Raw genomic sequence first — 17,182 nt, forward strand, 5'->3', positions numbered from 1 at the left:
CATTTTAGTGTGCGACTCTCTTTCATCACCATAAGTGAACAAACGGTTAGAAATTCATTTGCCTAAGAGAGTTTCTCTAAACTGAACAAAGTTATTTCCTTCTTTTGCCATTTTAAATTAAATTTATTAAACCTCATTTTGTGTTTGTTTGGCGTTTCTTTTAAGAAACTTAGCAAAATTTCAGCTTTTATTTGACTTTTTCCTACTCCTTGAAAATGCTGTAAATGATGCTTAATTGTACCTACCCCCAATCAGCATTGTGCAAATGGAGAAGATCTTTTCAGCATCGGTATTGGCTGAAACATTTCCAAAACCAACACTGGTGAGGCTGCTGAGAGTGAAATACAGGGCAGCTATATAGGCACTTCTGATTGATGGGCCTCCTAGTGTATTATTCTCATAATAAGGAGATTCAATTCGTTTTCCTAGCTCATGAAGCCAACCTGCAAAACAAAGCATAAAAAGAATTACTATTAAATATTACTGACACCTCCATAAAAGCTGCATATTATATAAAAAAAAACCAGTTCTAGAAGCCCCCAAAAACCTAATTAAAAGACAGTATAGTCTTCACACAATTCCAAGAATAAAGAGAACATTAAAATGTAGGAATTTAAGCACCACATTAAGTATTGTGTCTCTGTGGTATTTATGTACGATTTTTTATGATAAGAACTGCATTTTTGCATTGAAATCAAGTGGTTTTGAATTGCATATTACAGGTCTAATTAGATAATTTATAAAATCCATTAAGTCACTGAAAAGAAAAAAATCTTCACCTAATAGCACTGCAGCAACAATGCAACATCATTTAATTCTTTCCATTAATTAATGCTTGGAAAGCTTTTTGACATTCTAAGACTAAATCATTATAATAGTAATTACATATTCAGAGCTTTTCACATGTTTCTTTTTACAGTAGAAAAGATTCAAAGAACTAAACATAACTTACAAACCAGAACTAATTTTCAAAACATGCTTCAGTAAGTATTTTCTAAATTGTTCATTTAATCTTTCCTTTCATTTTGATAAATGAGTCTATGTATGCCAGAGAAAGCAGAATTAGCTACTGCCTCAGATATTTGAAAAAAAACAACAAAACAACCCCAAACAACAATGCAGAAAAAATATGCAGCTGGAAAACACAACCTGAATGAATTGCATAAACACAATGCTTCACAAAAATCAAGATAGGGGAAAAAAGAGGGATAAAAATCTATTTGTGTGCCCGGTTTTGCCTGTTTAACAGCTTGCTTGGGAGATTGGGAATCTTTCTTGGGTATACAGGGAGAATTGCCACAAGAAAATAATCCTGACAGACAGAGTTTTATTTTTAGAAAAATTGTTTGGGGGGTCTCCCTTTTGTAACCTGGGGCCTGACAGACTGAATCACCTCCTGAAGCTTAGTCTCTCTCCACTTCAGTCAGCATCCATTTCTGTGAATCCAGATATGAACTGGGGGAAATCTCATTGCACAGGATGTCTGCAAAAGTAGGGGGTAGATTTAAAGTATCTGTCCCTGCACTTCCAATTAAGTTGGGAAAAAATCTGTAGGGATTTAGCACCCAGAGTAGACCTGCCGAACCATGGCTGCTCCCATGCTCAGCTCCAGGCTTTCTAGCATGCTCTCCTCCAGAGAAAGCGCAGCCAGAAGGGCTTAGTAATGGCAGAGCAAGGTCTGGCTGTGACTCTGCTGACCCACTCTGTGCAGGACAGGGAATTTAATCGAAGGCGTAAATGAAAGCAATCTGCATTGTCGTACAATGGCAGTACTGAGTAGGACATTTTACCTTGCTGACGGACAAGAAAGCATATGAAAACCCCCTTGATTTTGCCTGGATAGATAGTACTCATCGTGGGGCTATTTTGTATTTGTGGCTCCCAATTATTTAAAATAAAAGTAAAGCAAAATGGGGAAAAAAAGAAGCCTGTCTGAGTCAATACCAGTCCTCTGTGCACTACTCTTTTTCCAAGAACACACTACATTTCCTCAACAGTAACATGGCCCTTTGTATGGCAGATTTAATTCCTATGTTTCTATAGTAGGGAAGATAATCACAAACATTAAAGAACATAGAATAAAAACCTAAGAAAATCTCTGGGATTATCTCTGAGCTTAATCTCTCGTTTTATCTCTGAGCTACAACAGGAGCAGTTAGCAATGATTAGCAATTCTTAACAATTGCTAAAATAATGCTGACAATGTAAAGAAAAGATGTTAGGTAAATTTATTCAGGGTTTAGACTTGGAAGAGAAAACATATCTCTGAAAGGGAAAACCCAAAAAATATATAAGAATATATTCCTCTGACTTGTAGATAAGAACATGTTTACAGCTTCTCATTTCTATTTTGGCTGGCAGAGATTATCCTAATCAGGAACTTTTGAAAAAATTATATAAAATGCTGTTTCAGCCAGAGTATATAAAATGCTGCAATATCTTCCAGATGAACTGTACCTCTCATATTTTTGCTGATAGCACTGCATTTTTTTTTCAGTTTCAGGATAGAGGAAAGATACTGTTGGGTGTAAATACTTTCTTCAGCCAGTGGAAATAGTCATGAGGTAGCGTCATTGACTAATGCCTTTTCCTTTTCAGTTCCTGTAGGTAACAGCACTCAGCAGATTCTCTGGCAAACTTGAGTAATTAATTTCTGCCCTCAGGGAAGAAGAGAAAAGTAAATATACCTTGTAGTCAGGGGAGCTTCCTAGAATTTAACATTATGAATCTTGTCTGGTTCAGAATTAGCACTGTCTAGGTATAGCTCTCTGACTTTGAAAACATTTTAAAGTGCCAATTAGCATAATTAAGAGGAAGGCCTTTCAAAGGGAAAAAGAGCACTTAAGTAATCAAGTCCCATTGGAAAAGTCAATAGGAATTGGATATCTAGCTCCATTAGACTAGTTTGAAAATTGCTGTAAGAATCTGTATTGAGTTTCATTTACTTATATCTGGGAAGTGCTCAAGTATCAGCAGAAGCCTAAAAAAGCATTTAAACCTCCATAGATTACATACTTTTAAACTGGATGTAAACCACATTACTTCATTTAGTAGACATCCAGAAAATCAGCCCTTCCCCTGGCTTGGTGCTTTCTCTGCATTGAGTATGTACAACACTCTCTGTAATTTGAGCTTCATTCTGTATTACTACTTAGATTTTCCTTATATGCCAGATACTTAACATATCAGAATACTGTCTGGTACTTCAAAAACTTACAAATTAGTTGCATTTTCTAATGCATTAATTAACCATAACACTCATTCTAAAAATAAGAGAAACTTTATTTTTTTTTCCAGCTAAAAAATAGACCAAAGGTCTCTGGTTTATTCAGCACTACAGTGTCAGGAGTAATAAAGAGGTATAGATAAGGAGTGCGTCTTAGAGCATCCCTGAATGTCTGAAAGTAATAGTAGCAATGATGCTAAAAGAGAAAAGTATGAGACAAAGGCCAAGCTTCTCTCAGCTATTATTCCACACCAAATTTAGGGACTTCAAGTATTCCTGGGGGAAATGTAAAGGTAGAAAAGCCTATCTGCTCTCATGTAATCACTTTTTTTTGATGTTTAGACTGTATTTAAACCTCATGCAGGGCCTGACCGTACTTGGCCCTTTCATGCTAGTAAGGAGAGAAAGCAATACTATGTTGATAGTAGAGGAAGAATATGTAGTGGGAAATGCTGGAGTAAAAGAAAGGACACTGTGGTTTGTCTTTAGTGAGGGTTATCTTTAAAGACTCTGTTTGAGGCTGAGTTTTTCTCTTCTGGAAAAGAAAAAATAATAAAAGAATGTCCTGAACTGGAGCATATGCAGCCTTCTGATATAAATAGATTACAACTTTCAACACAGAAGTTGCTATCTTATGACTACTAATGTGTGTTGCAGTGAACAGTTTAGGGTCATTAAGGAGAAGATAAAAACTGTACAAGAGAAATTAGATCCTTCATCACTGGAATGCATTTTTAAATTAAAATCACCATGTAGCTTGAGAGCTGTCTTGGCTCCCGCTGCAGTAGTCCCTTATCACTGCTGATAGCTCCTAATTTCAGATCTAGAGCCAGGCATCCAGGAGCTGCAGGTTTGCACAGCAAAGCACACCACCCTTTCATTACACAGCTGTACCCTCTGATCTGCAAATAAACATCTCATATTTCCATTTTAAATGCAGGAAAAATGTTCCAAGTTTCTATTGCTCTCAATGAACCAAGATTTTTAGTTGTATCTTTCTCTATGTTTCTCTGTATTAACCTCCACAAAATAAACCTTAAGGCAGAACAGTTGCTAAGAGGGAGCAAGTAGGTGAATTTCCTTCTTTTTAGGTAAAAGCATCTGTGAATACAGTTTCTATGATTTTAGATGTCCAAATCTTCCCTTAACTGTCCATGTGGCTTCTTCAGAATGTATCATAGTTAAAGTGCATTTGAGGAGTGTAGCCCAGAGCTAATATTGTATTTGAAATAAGATTTTTTATAACACCATAATGAATACCTTTTACCATATCAAACCCCAATTGTCATTCATTAGACATTAAAACATTAGCTTTGCTTTTAAGATTGCTTCCAAAGAATTTTGCACAATTACTTTCTAGATGTTGCCGACTGATATAACACATTCAGAGTCTAAAGGTGTATAAGGAGATTAAATCATTTTACTTCTTCTTGTATGTATGACTGCATTATTAAATAATCATTGCCTCTGTTCTCATGGTGATTACTTGTTTAAGGTACTCGGGTTCTTCACAAGACCTTCAAAGCCTTTTTTATCCCTGTCTAGCCAAAATGTTTTTGACATGTGCAATTTTTTCCTACTAAAACATTTGTAGTTTTTCCCAAGACTATTAGAAGACTAAACATCACCATTCCTATTATTTCAGCCTATGGAATATTGCTGTTACTCTTTCATTGCCACAAAACCTGGTCATTTGTTTACAGGTTTGATCTATGGTCGAGTTTTGCCTGTCATGTTAGGAGAGGCTCCCAGGTACCAGAGCAGATGGTTTTAGGATTAAAGAACCCTAGAGATGACAGGAGCAATCATACCTTCAACCAGTGCTTCTGAAGGACTGTAAATGTGCCAGACCTTTTTGGATTGGGTCGATATGTACAAAAAGAATCAGGCATTTCTTTCACATAAATTTTGAAAAAAAGACAAAAGGAGAGATACTTCCTATGGGAAGCTTGCAATCTACCTCAGTGAAGGCACTATAAAGATTATAATGGGATTTCCAATGTCTCTGCTTGATCACTCTTGGGCACGTTCATGGTTTAAAAATGGTAGAGCAAAAGGCCCGATATTAAAAACCAGTACAAGACACAGTCATGGACGTGTGATACAGTTGCACATTCTGACAGTGTGAAAACACAGCTCCAGCACATCTGCTCAAATGGCAGAGTTGCACATTAGTAAAATACAGGATATGAATTAATGCTCTTTTCAAAATGAAGACAATAAATAAATGTTATATGTGTAAGAGGAAACCTGAGAAGTGTCAACAAGTACAGGGTACAAAGGAACAGCTCTGGACAAGAGGCTTATATTTGAAGAAAATTAGCTGGTATTCTAGATAAGTAATTGCTAATTGGCAATGCACAAAAATTAAAGTAGAATGGTTTAAATATTAGTACAACAGACATAACCATAATGGCTGCAGGAAAATGAGGAGCAATTTGCATTGATCTAGTTCCCTTGATCTTTATTCTGCTAACACACTTTCCTGCAAAGAGTAGACACCTAAAATGAGAAAGAAAACAAATGTGATAAAGACAATCATGTATTTCTCAAGTACTGAGACTGCTTAAAAATGTTAAAGTAGTCATACAAGAATTTAGGTGAACACTAGGAATGGATAGATTCAATAAATATGCCATTTGATTTCCATTGAGGAGAAACTGGACAGATTTTTTATTACACCTCTTCCCAAATTAACAAATGAAGAGAGATGGTCATGAGCCAAAATCCAAGGCACAAACACTCCTGATAAAGCTGAAAATTCATACCCTTGCATCTACTTTTTTTTTTTTTTTTAATGGATCAAATTTTAAAAATCAGGATTTGAACATATGTCAGCAGAAATTGTAATTCTCTGCAGCCTTTGGGAATTCTACCACTGATTTTCAAGCATCTGTAACATCATCCAGAGAAAGTTTGAACTTGGACATAATCCAGTCAGAAGGGAAAAACAAAGGTCAGTGAATGTCCCTGTATGTCTCATTGCTCTTGAGGCTTGGACATTCAAGATGCACAAACCTCTGTAGTCAAAAGCAGGTGGGTGAAACTGTTACCTTCATATCTGGTTCCTTTTGAATGCCTGCTTTACCCTTTGCAGGTACAATAATCTGGAGGAAACTCTGTCTTCCCCAAGATCCTTAGGGAAAGTTTTTGACTATCTAGAGACCTACATTGAGATAGATGTTTTAAAGACTTTAAAAAACCCATAGAGCATTGCAAACAAAATGCGTATTCCTTTGAGTTAGAGCATTTTTAAATACAAGCTTAACCTCTATCAGGTCTACCAAAAGTTCATTTCATTTGAAAGGTGACAACCTATGCATTTCTTGTATAAGGATAACTAATACACTTTGTAAATATATTGGCTGTTGTATTCCTAATTGAATGTATACTTAGAAGGTATCATAAAAAACCTTACATTTTGCAGAGCTTTAACTCATCTAACTTGACAAAGCCATAACAAGATATTGGCCCATTGTTCTCACTGAAAATGACGCTTTCACGGTGAAATAAATACTCAATGAACTAAGTAGTTTCAGTAGGAAGAGAAGCTCAATCAAGGAAGTAAAGAAAGGAAAAAAAATCTGAGATCTAGTCACAGTGTTCCTCATAACAAGAAGAACACAGCTGAACCAACAGAAGTAGTGAAAACCTGAAAATTAGGCCTTAATTATCTCATAAAACTCAACTATAAATTTCAAGTTTCACTATTTAGAATAAAAAAGTAACATTTTCCTTTCTCACGGTAAAATTGATGCCATCTTTGAGATATGGAAAAAACTTCTTGTAGGAAGTAATTTCTTGTCATCACCAAGGTGTGGTCTGTTAAATAATTTATATTTTTATTTTGGAAAGCCATAAGTGCAAGGAGAGATACTTCCTGTGGCAATCCACCCCAGTGAAGGCACTATAAGGATTATAATGGGATTTCCAACATCTCTGGTTGATCACTCTTGGGCATGTTCATGGCTTAAAAATGGTAGGGCAAAAGGCCCGATATTAAACACTTGCAATGATAGCATTTTATTAGAAAACAATGTAGGAAAGATATATTTTAAAATATTTAGTTAGCAACAAGTTAGAAGAGTCAGAAGTCCGGCATATCTTCCACCTAATGCAAAATCCTACATAAACACTCTACAAAACACAGTGTGGATGAATTAACAACAACTTCACACATTTCAAGCCCTGCACATTTCTAGCCAGAATCTAATATAGTTTATGCATTAAATCTTAGAATTTCTGGATGATGTCCTATCTTCTTTTGTCTGCAAAATAAAGTCTTGCGCTTTCACTTTTTCCCCTGCTGTGAGAAATCCCTGAGGAACAGCCCAGATAGAGTTTCACAGTCAGAGCCCCAGATGTTTCTTAAAGTTGGTAGGTAATTAATGTGAATTAGATATTTACATTTCTTCTACACCGTGGCAAAATATTGTCTTTCCAGAGAACTTCCTTTGTGCTTACAAGTAGAGTTTATTCTGGTGAGAGAAGAAAGAAAGGAGTGGCACTGGGGGGAGAGGTTCCTTTGGGCAGGGCTCCAGGAAAGTCTCCTAAAAGCCAGCTAATGCTCTGCATGAACATAGAGGTTATCACCTCTATAAGGCTCTGGGTGAGTTGTCCCTCTCACCCCTATGCTGTGTTGCTGCCTTGCTGCCTCATAAGGCTACAGATTGCATCTCTGGGACATGCAGCTGACATTCTGTGGATGGCTAAACCAATCAGACAGATCTGTTGCTCATATTTATGAGGAAGACCACAATATAGCTCCATACCAGTCTCACAGTTTAATGTAATAAAGATTCCCCTTACAGCAGAGATATATTTATTCCAAGGTAGAGACCTGTCTATATTACATATAAGAGCTATGTATAAGAATTTGAAGAGCTGACTCAGCAGACCTGCAAGGAAAACATTCCTCTTGATATTTTATGATAGTTCTCTAAACATTTAGACTGTGTTGCAAAGAAGCTCCAGTGTACATGGTCAGTCCACCTGCATTACTGCAGAACTAGGTCATAAATTCCTTCAGCCTCATTTATCAAGGGGTCAGTAAATTTAGAAAAGGAATGTTCTTGAAACTCTTTTCTGTGATGTTAGTACATTTCTTCTCAACAGTAATTTGTCAGATGGCTATGTTAGAATATGTGGGAGATTTAAATCCCTCTTGCTTTTGCAAGTCAGCAGTTTACTCTCTCTTCCCCACATCGCTGAATCACAGAATCAACTAGATTGGAAAAGACCTGGGAGATCATCAGATCCAAAGAAAGGACAAGATGGGGAAATTTTCAATCAACTTCTTGTGACAGTAACAGACAATACATGCAAAGCACTTGCTATAGATAATTATTACTATTAAAATTTTTATTGTTACTAGGAATAGTTTACAAACAGCTCTAATGCCATTAATGTATTTGGAGTGAAGAAAAATACCTTTTCATTTTTTTAAAAAATTGTCTTGCTTTATTCTCCCCAGTATCTTTTCCCAGGGTTCTTACACTAAAAGAAATTAGTAGCGTAAGTAAGTTAGCTACATTTTTTGTAATATAGTATAATGTTAATTTAATTTTTAGACTACAGGTAAACCATACAAATCTAAACATATAGGTAATTTGAGAAATGAAATTGCAAGGCCATAATCAGAAGTATATAAATCACGTGAATATCATCTTCTTTAAGGAGATGCTCACACTGTCACTGCACAGAGTTTCAGTATCTAACATTTCTGCTCCTTAGGCAAACTGGCTGCTACTGTCCTTTTCCAGGCTATTAAATGCCTTGCAGCTAAGCTTGGAATTAGACACGTTTGTGCTCGTTGTCCGTTCAGTGCAAAGAGCACGTCCATCTATGCCCCCTTTGCTTCCCTGTGCTCCATAGGTCTGTACCCATCTGTTAGAGCTTTTCTTATCTTATATTTAGACTGTAATATCCTCTTGGGCAAGAGCAGCCTTTTTATCCTGTGTTAATTCAGCAATGGAGACAAGAGGGCCTTGACCCATGAGTAGCATCCCAGGTGTTCCTGCAATGAAATTTATGGTAATGAGGGGTTTTTTTTATGGTGTCAGCTAAAGAGTTAGAAACCTGTTTTGCAGTTTTATGCATTTGGAGTCCAAATTATGCCAAAAAGGTTTTGAGCTACTACAGGCAGGATATTCATGTCTTTTTTAAGAAATAAGCATTCTCCTCCATAAGCAATATAGATTATTTTAAAATTAAACCTTTATTATCAAATTATGACAAAATATCCCACACAACAAAGCCTTGCAGAATGTTAAGTTTTAAAGTTGCTAACAAAATTTTGTGTCCAAATGTGTGCATCATGGCATAGTTGGTAAATTAATCTCACCTCTACCCTGCTGTTCTCACCTGCTTAGGTTTCGCCATCAGAGAAATACAGACTGAAGTCTTTCAGTTCTTATGAAAATTTCTCAGTCCTAAGAGTTAATGTATTAAAGTTCTGACTCAGAATCTGCAAGTAAATTCTCATGGAGGTAATGACAGTGATAATCAATACCTTAAAATCTTTGTAAAAAAACCCAGTACTGTTTATTTGCAACAGCAAGATATCAAGAGGACTATATTTTTTTAGAAAAACAGTGCAATATGCTACACATATTTTATATTTTCATTCTGACTACCAGCAGTCTGCAAGAGTAGAGCTGTTTACTTCCAGACTCTGCTGTAAGGGTCCTCTCTGCTTTTTAAATCTGAGTAATACAAGAAGTGATCCCTCATAGGTGGTACCTTCCCCTCTCCTGCCATCTTCCCCACTCCAGAAATCAAGCCAGCTTTCAGCACCTCCTATCTGTTCAAATGCAGTCTCCCAGCTTGGCAAAACAGGGCCAGAAGCCTCAGCATGGAAACTGTTTCCTTTTGTAGGTCTAACTACAAATGAAATTGCAATTCAGAATTGCAATAAAACCATGCTGATTTCCATCTGACTGGCCTGCATAATCGCACAGGAGATGATAATGACAGCACAGAGTTCAGTTTGGGTCAGTATAGACTGCTGCAGTCTACATGACATCCATTTCTCCTTGTCTTCTGTATTAATAACATCCATGCTGGTTAGATAACAGCTAAGTATGTTAACCCTTGCTACAATCCCCTCCTTGCTTGCGCCACAGTTTTTACAGCATTGTCTAAGTATTTTCCTTTGTGTTCTTATCTAAGGAGCCACCGTGTTGTACAGGGACCTGTGTCTGACAGGCAGCCATATGATAAATGGTATTAGGACTTTATTTGCTTTTGACTTGTCTTATTTTTTTGTTCCTTGATTCTACAACATAAATAACATTTTTCAATTTGTTCTTTTATTATGCACCACTTGAATCAAGGAAGTTTAGATCCAAACATATTTGAATTTGGGAGGAGGAAATCAACAACAGGGAATATTTTACTCCAGATTGTATCTAAAGATAATAAAAAACCCCAAGAACTTGCAGTATAATAAGGGCTTGATGTAAAGAAAGAGTAAAAAGTGAAGAAGAAAGGTGGTGACTTCATGGAAAAGCACACAATGTTTTTAAAGTTGCAGCAGTTCTGAAATATTACATCTGTGTCTGCAGATATGACAGGTCTTTTTGAAGTGAGTGACATAAGGGAATCCTAAGCGTTAGTATTTTTATCTCTAGCTCTCTTAAACCTGACAATGAAAAACAATTTAAAATAATTAGGTATAATTACTTTTACAGAATGTGGCTTGTGTAAAACTTTACATGCTGCAGAATTCATTGACATACTCTCACAGCTTCACATTGGCTTCTTTGGCTGAAAGTAGTTACTAGTTAACTTTGAGCACTGTAGCCTGAAAGTACAAAAGGAACAGAAATATTTTCCAAGGTATAGGAAAATGGAAGAGAGCCTGGAAAGAAAAGACTCTTGAATAATTTCTTCATTTCTGTACAGAAATCATTTTCTATTCTGGCAGCAGAAAACCCTTCTTTTATCAAGCACCTGCTCGGGTAAAGGGCAGAGAAAAAAGGATAGATAAATAAATAGGAAATAGGAATATATGCAAAAGACATCTTTAGATTAAAAATTTAAGGCATGCTTGTGCTACAGAAGAAAAGAAAAGTTATTTTAGTTATTATGGGATGTCTTCGGAATGCAACACGGCATTCTAACACCCTAGGATCTCTACCTGCGTGATGGGGCTGAGAGGCAGACCAATCACATATTGAAGCAGCTGCTGAAAAGATTTCAAAATTTATAGCAAAGTCTTTGTGGGTTTAAACTGGATTGAAAAGGTACAGTTTGAACAGCCTAGACATGAGTTTCAAAACAGAAGTAGAAATTTCTAAGAAATCCTAACAGAACTTCCTATTACACTAATGTGTAAGAGACACTAATGTTTTAACAAACTGTACAAAGCTCTCTGAGGAGGGTAGTGTAACCCTAGAACAAGCTACCCAGCCAAGGTTTGCAGGACTTGGATGGAGCAAGCCGTGTTTACCGCGTGTTATAGTCCTGGTTCAACTATCTGGCTGGTTTAAATGAACCCCAGAGGCTCTCTGCAGACAAGAGTTCTACACTTCCAAGTACAGCAGTTAAGGGTTAAAGACTCTGACGTAACTTCAAATTTTCTGAACAGAGCTTTTATGCACAATATGTTCAATTTCCAATAAATTATACTTTCTGGTGTTCGCATTATAGAAGCCATGTGGAAAGATCCTGGTGTTATTTTACCTCTTGGGACTATCCCTTCTTCTGGGGTGTTTACTAGGCAGATTTTTCCCCTACGTGTGGCTCTGAGAATTTCTATTATGGTTGCAGAAATTTGTCCAGATACAGCTTCTGCACTGAGATAAAAACTGCTTTGTAGAATTAATAAATGATACATAGGTAATCTGTTGTTTGACACAGCAGGACACTTTGTCAAATCTCAGGGGCTTCATCCGCATGCCAGATTTTTACCTTTGACTTAAAAACTGTCGAAAATTTTTTCTACTAGTTACAAAATCTTGGAAATATTTTAATAATGATGTAAAAATTTAACACTCCATTTAATAAGCTACTTTCATGCCTGTTTTTTTCTGGGCTTCAAATCCAAGAGGGCATCTCATTCCTGTGGTATTTGGTGATTGCTAAAGTGGTGGTTCAATCAGAAGGCAAAGTAAGGTAAAGGTAAAGGAAAATACAGTTTAATCAAGGAACTGAGCCTGCAGGAAAGAACAGCAGGGAAGAATAGCAGAATAAAACTTACTAAAGCCCAGAGCAGCTAAAATACAAATAGGTATTAATCTAAATGCAAAAGGACTGTTTCAGTTCAGCTCAACAAATGGTATTTTGGTTTCACTCACCTGCACCTCAAAAACAGTGGTTAGAGTTTACAAACAGAAAACTGAATAATTTCCACAAACTTAATTTCTATGAATAGTTTAAAATATAAATTTATATTTTAAATCCTGACAAGGTCTAGTATACACTGCTCTGAAAAGAGGGATTTTCATAAAGAAAACCTCTTGTAGAAAGTATATTGATATATGGTTTATATTTATTTATATAATATGTATTTATCATACAAAACAGGCAAAAAAAGTAGGGCCAGGGTTTCAGATAAGCCATTCCAAGACCTTAATTTGTAAGTATAGGTCTTTACCATATGCAGACAGGTTTCCACACATACTTCCTGCATATGTTCTGGTGATTACAGTTTTGCACATAAAACCCCCTTGCAGCAGTTACATTTCTCTGTCTCCAATCTCACAGACTTACAGACACAGAAAATACTATGTGCCTCTGCTTGTACTGTACTAAAATAATGAATATTTATGTTTATCTGCAAACAGGATTTCTTCAAAAACCAGATGAACTTTGTCTCATTTGTACCTTATTCAAAAGTCTAACCCAATTAGAGAAAAAAAAAATTTCTTTCATTAATATTCCACACCATAAGCTTCTCCAAATTTGGCCTCATATATAGTATTTCACACCAGAATTATTTTCACCATTCAGGTAAGGTATCCAGAAGATTTTAAATAAATATTTTTCGTTGTTTTGAATTACATGAGTACATTAATTCTAATTTCTTCATGTTTTTAATGATTTTATCTATATTCATTCTAACAAGGCTAGATATTGTGAACCTCAAAAAATTCATGGAAAATTTACACATTGCGTGTACAATAAAAGTGTTACTTTCACGGAGGAGTAAAACTCTTAAGGATTAAAAAAGGCAATAAAATTATTTAAAAGAATTTCAGTGTTAAATATTCTCCTGGGATAAAAATTTTCTGTTTGAACTGCTTTAGAGTGTTTCACCACTATGTAATGCTTCAGTATTTTGGTATATCCTTGTCTTTTTCAAAGTATGTGCAATGAAATAAGTACTGTTTGTAGTAATTTTTAAGATGAGTACTTTGAAAAGTTTCATAGCTTCAAAGTGATCATCTTGTAAGGTTGTCTAGTTTATTCCTATTTATTATTTCTGTATGACACTCCAGGGGCTAATTACTTTATAGTGTTGCAAGAAACAACCCAAATTAGTTAGCTGAGTCTCTCAGATATTGATACCCCAAAATACTTCACAAGAGTGGTAACCATCAACCATTTCCTTCAAATATTAATTAGAAGTGATTTTCAGCCCTACATCCCACTAAAAAAAAAAATAGGTGAGTATACAGGTATTTCTATTCCACACAACAATGGACCTTCAATACAGGTACCAAAGGTCAACAGAGCACTACAATTCATTTTGCTAAATTGAAAATACCAGCACTCATGCATGGCATAAGTATATTTTTTAATCCTTTTTCTTAAAGATGCCTCTTCAAAACGAGGAAGGACGATAGTTCCAGAGGAATGTGTTCTGTTACTACTAATGACAAAAAATGAAGAAAACTGATAATCAAGAACATAGTGAAGCAGAGTGGAAGAGAAATTAAAATCAAACATGCAGGTACAGAGATGACAGACTGAAGTGAACAATTGATCACTGCTAGCGAATGATGTGCTGTGTGATGTAGTCAGCATGATGTTCTTTCCTGCTCTGCACAAGGATTCATAAATCTACACATGTCAGTTCTAACCTGATGGATGTGTGTGTTTGGAGCAGTGAAACCAGACCAATATTTTACAGTGGGACACAGTTCTCTTGGCTGAGATCCTTGGAAATTTACAAGTGCTCTTTCTGGCAGTGAGGAGGATTCACTTAGTTCTTACAGTGCCACGAAACAAACTGAACTGCGGTTCCCACTAAAGCAGACCAGGGAGTGCTGGGCACCTGTGCCGAACCTTGCCATCTGCCAGACAGCACGAGAGCAGGTGCCAGCTGCAGCCTTTCCCAAGACTCCAGCTGCACTTCATTAGTACTAGCTCTTCACAAGCTGAACATTTGTTGAAATTACTGGAAGCTGTTTTGATGTAGGTCCAGGCTCAAACTCCAGAAGGTAGGTCTGCAATACAGAAGTAGGTACATATACCTGCATGCACCAAACACTTCCATCATATGGGTCCAAAACCTGATCATTCCTTAGCACTACAGTTTTACCATGTGTCTTCTCTTAGCTGATTTTCTTGACAGTCCCACTACCTGGGGATTTATGATCACACAAAATCTCAGTTTTCATATTTTTTTTCAAAATAAGTTCCTGGTTGCCACTGTTGCTAAGAATGTTAAGAACATGAGTCTCATAGGACTCCAAAGCAGATTCATAATAACACATTTTAAAAATCTCATTATTTTTCATATTTTTTGTTATGGTTTTTGAATGCTTAGATTTAGTACAAAATACTCATGACACATTCAAACCCAAGTTTTTAATCCTTCAGCAGAAGGAAATGTTGTACAGAGACAAAGCCAGAATGATCTAAGATCATTAATAGTGAAGACAATTCCTATATAAAAAAGAAGAAAAATAAACACCAAGCCTCTATCTCAACTTTCATACCAACTCTTCTCTCATGTCTATCCATTTAAGTAATTTTTTTGCAAAAATATATTCATATTTCCCTGCTTCTACAGTACATTCTGAGACTTAGTATAATATGAAAACACTAGGAGTCAAAAATTAATTATTGCTTTGACAAATTATGTATTGTGTTGATCATGAATGGAAATAATGGCACTGATATTTCAAATATGATTTCTACTTTTATTTGCCCCATGGTTATGCTGGGTTGTTAGTTCACTAACATACATTATTTGTGGAAGAACTGGCAGATACACACATACGTAAAAATAGACCTATGACACTTCTGAAAAGAGGAGAGCCTGTGTTTTAACCTGAATAAATATAACAATGCCACAAGTATCTATTGTCAAGGATATACTTAAATCTGTACCTTCAGAATTCCTGGCAAAATTGCTCAGGACCTTGTGAAAACTAAAACCTTCTGCCTCTGGTTCCTTAGCATAAACTAGGAAAAAGCTTCCTGGCACTAAAACTTCCCAGACTATTGAAACTCAAGAGAATCACAGGTAAATGTCTCTCTTAATAGATATTCCAGCTTGATGCTGACTTACAAAATTCTGAAAAGAGTGAAGCAACCCGGGGACCACGAAGGACTTGGGCAGAATTTTGGAACCTGAGCTCAAGATTTTAACCTAAAGTTTGCATCTAAGACATAGGACACCTACATTTTGGAAAACCCATTTCAGCCAACTTCTGCATCAGGCCAGAAGTGCCACAATCTTTACATGATTAAGACACTTGGAGATTCTCTCCTGTCTGCACTTGGTGGGGATCTTTCAGTCACCTTGTCCCTGCATCTAAATTTCCTGAAGGACTCAGTGGGAAGGGTAGTTTTTGAATTCAGGCTGTTCACTTCAGCCCAACATGAGACTTTTAATACCTGAGTGAAAGACCCTGAAGGCACAGCCTTGTTTTCAGCATTTCCAACTGGCACCACTCAGGTCCTGTGCACCTTTTTCTGTACCTAACTCTGCCACTGAGAGCTAATTGCGGGTATTCACTGGGAGTCAGGATCCGAGTCCTTTTAAAAGCTCTGACTGCAAGAGTGTGATAAACAAAAGATGTGTGGGAGGTTTTATACTGCAGAGGATGTGAAACTACAGTGGTTCAGCCACAACTGTGTTCTTGTTTTTGAAAGTGCTGTAAATTAAAAAACTAATAGAAAATGATTAAAAACCTGAGATGAAACTTGAGGTATTCAATTGAAATAAAGATTTAAATAGCTGAAGAACAATACTCTTTACAGGCCTGATTTTAAAGCTTATTCCAAAGTTCATTTATTATGTATAAAAAACCAGCTATTTTTGTACTGTATTTTGCATTGATAACAGCCCCTCCATAGTCAAAATGTTGTGTTACTGTACGACTAACAAAAAGTTACAGCTAATATTCTGGTGGACAGGAAGGAATTTTTTTTGAGACAGTGGCACAAATTGTACCTGACAGTTTTGACTATCTAAGGGAGCCAGCATCCTGACTCTTGGCCCTCTCCTAATCTCCTCACTACACTCAAGACAGTCGGGCTTCAACAACTCACATGGTTCTCACAGAATGAATGCCTTCATCAACAGGAAATATTGTCAATATTATCTGTTTCTCATAGAGACAGATAGAAAAATAACTTTCTCATATATAATAAGAACTTGAATATCTCAGAATATATTAACACAAAATAGCAGTCAGCAAATAAAGAGCCCATGCCTAAATCTGATGCCAGCTAAACTATAGAAATGGGAGCCAATGGCATTGGAGTGTTAGGATCAGCCAGGAACCTAAACACAGTCTAGCCTCTACTCCGTGTCAGCTAACAGAAAATTAATCTTATTTTTACAGGTCGGTGAAGACCATTCCATATCTCAGGGAGACATCTGTTTCACCAGTGAGAACAAATGAGGGGAACAAGGTGAAATGTAACAGAGAGGGACCTGAAAATGCCAGAAGGGAAAAGCAGGACAAGAACTGTATCACTGTCTCCTGTGGGTGGGAATGACGTGTCCAGGAGTCATGGTTTTATCAGACATTAGAGTCAAGATGCTGCACATGG

At 36.4% G+C, this 17,182-nt stretch overlaps 1 protein-coding gene across 1 annotated transcript in view; it reads right to left on the bottom strand.

Annotated features, from left to right (window-relative positions):
* Positions 1–17,182, bottom strand: part of KCNH8 (potassium voltage-gated channel subfamily H member 8) — a 180,659-nt gene that overhangs the window by 46,847 nt on the left and 116,630 nt on the right. Inside the window, exon 8 of the mRNA XM_008632000.2 lies at positions 246–443. Within this exon, the coding sequence (XP_008630222.1) occupies positions 246–443 (198 nt within the window). The remainder of the gene's footprint in view (positions 1–245; positions 444–17,182) is intronic.

This window comes from Corvus brachyrhynchos, unplaced genomic scaffold (assembly GCF_000691975.1).
Source record: "Corvus brachyrhynchos isolate BGI_N302 unplaced genomic scaffold, ASM69197v1 scaffold53, whole genome shotgun sequence".
Lineage (NCBI taxonomy): Eukaryota > Metazoa > Chordata > Aves > Passeriformes > Corvidae > Corvus > Corvus brachyrhynchos.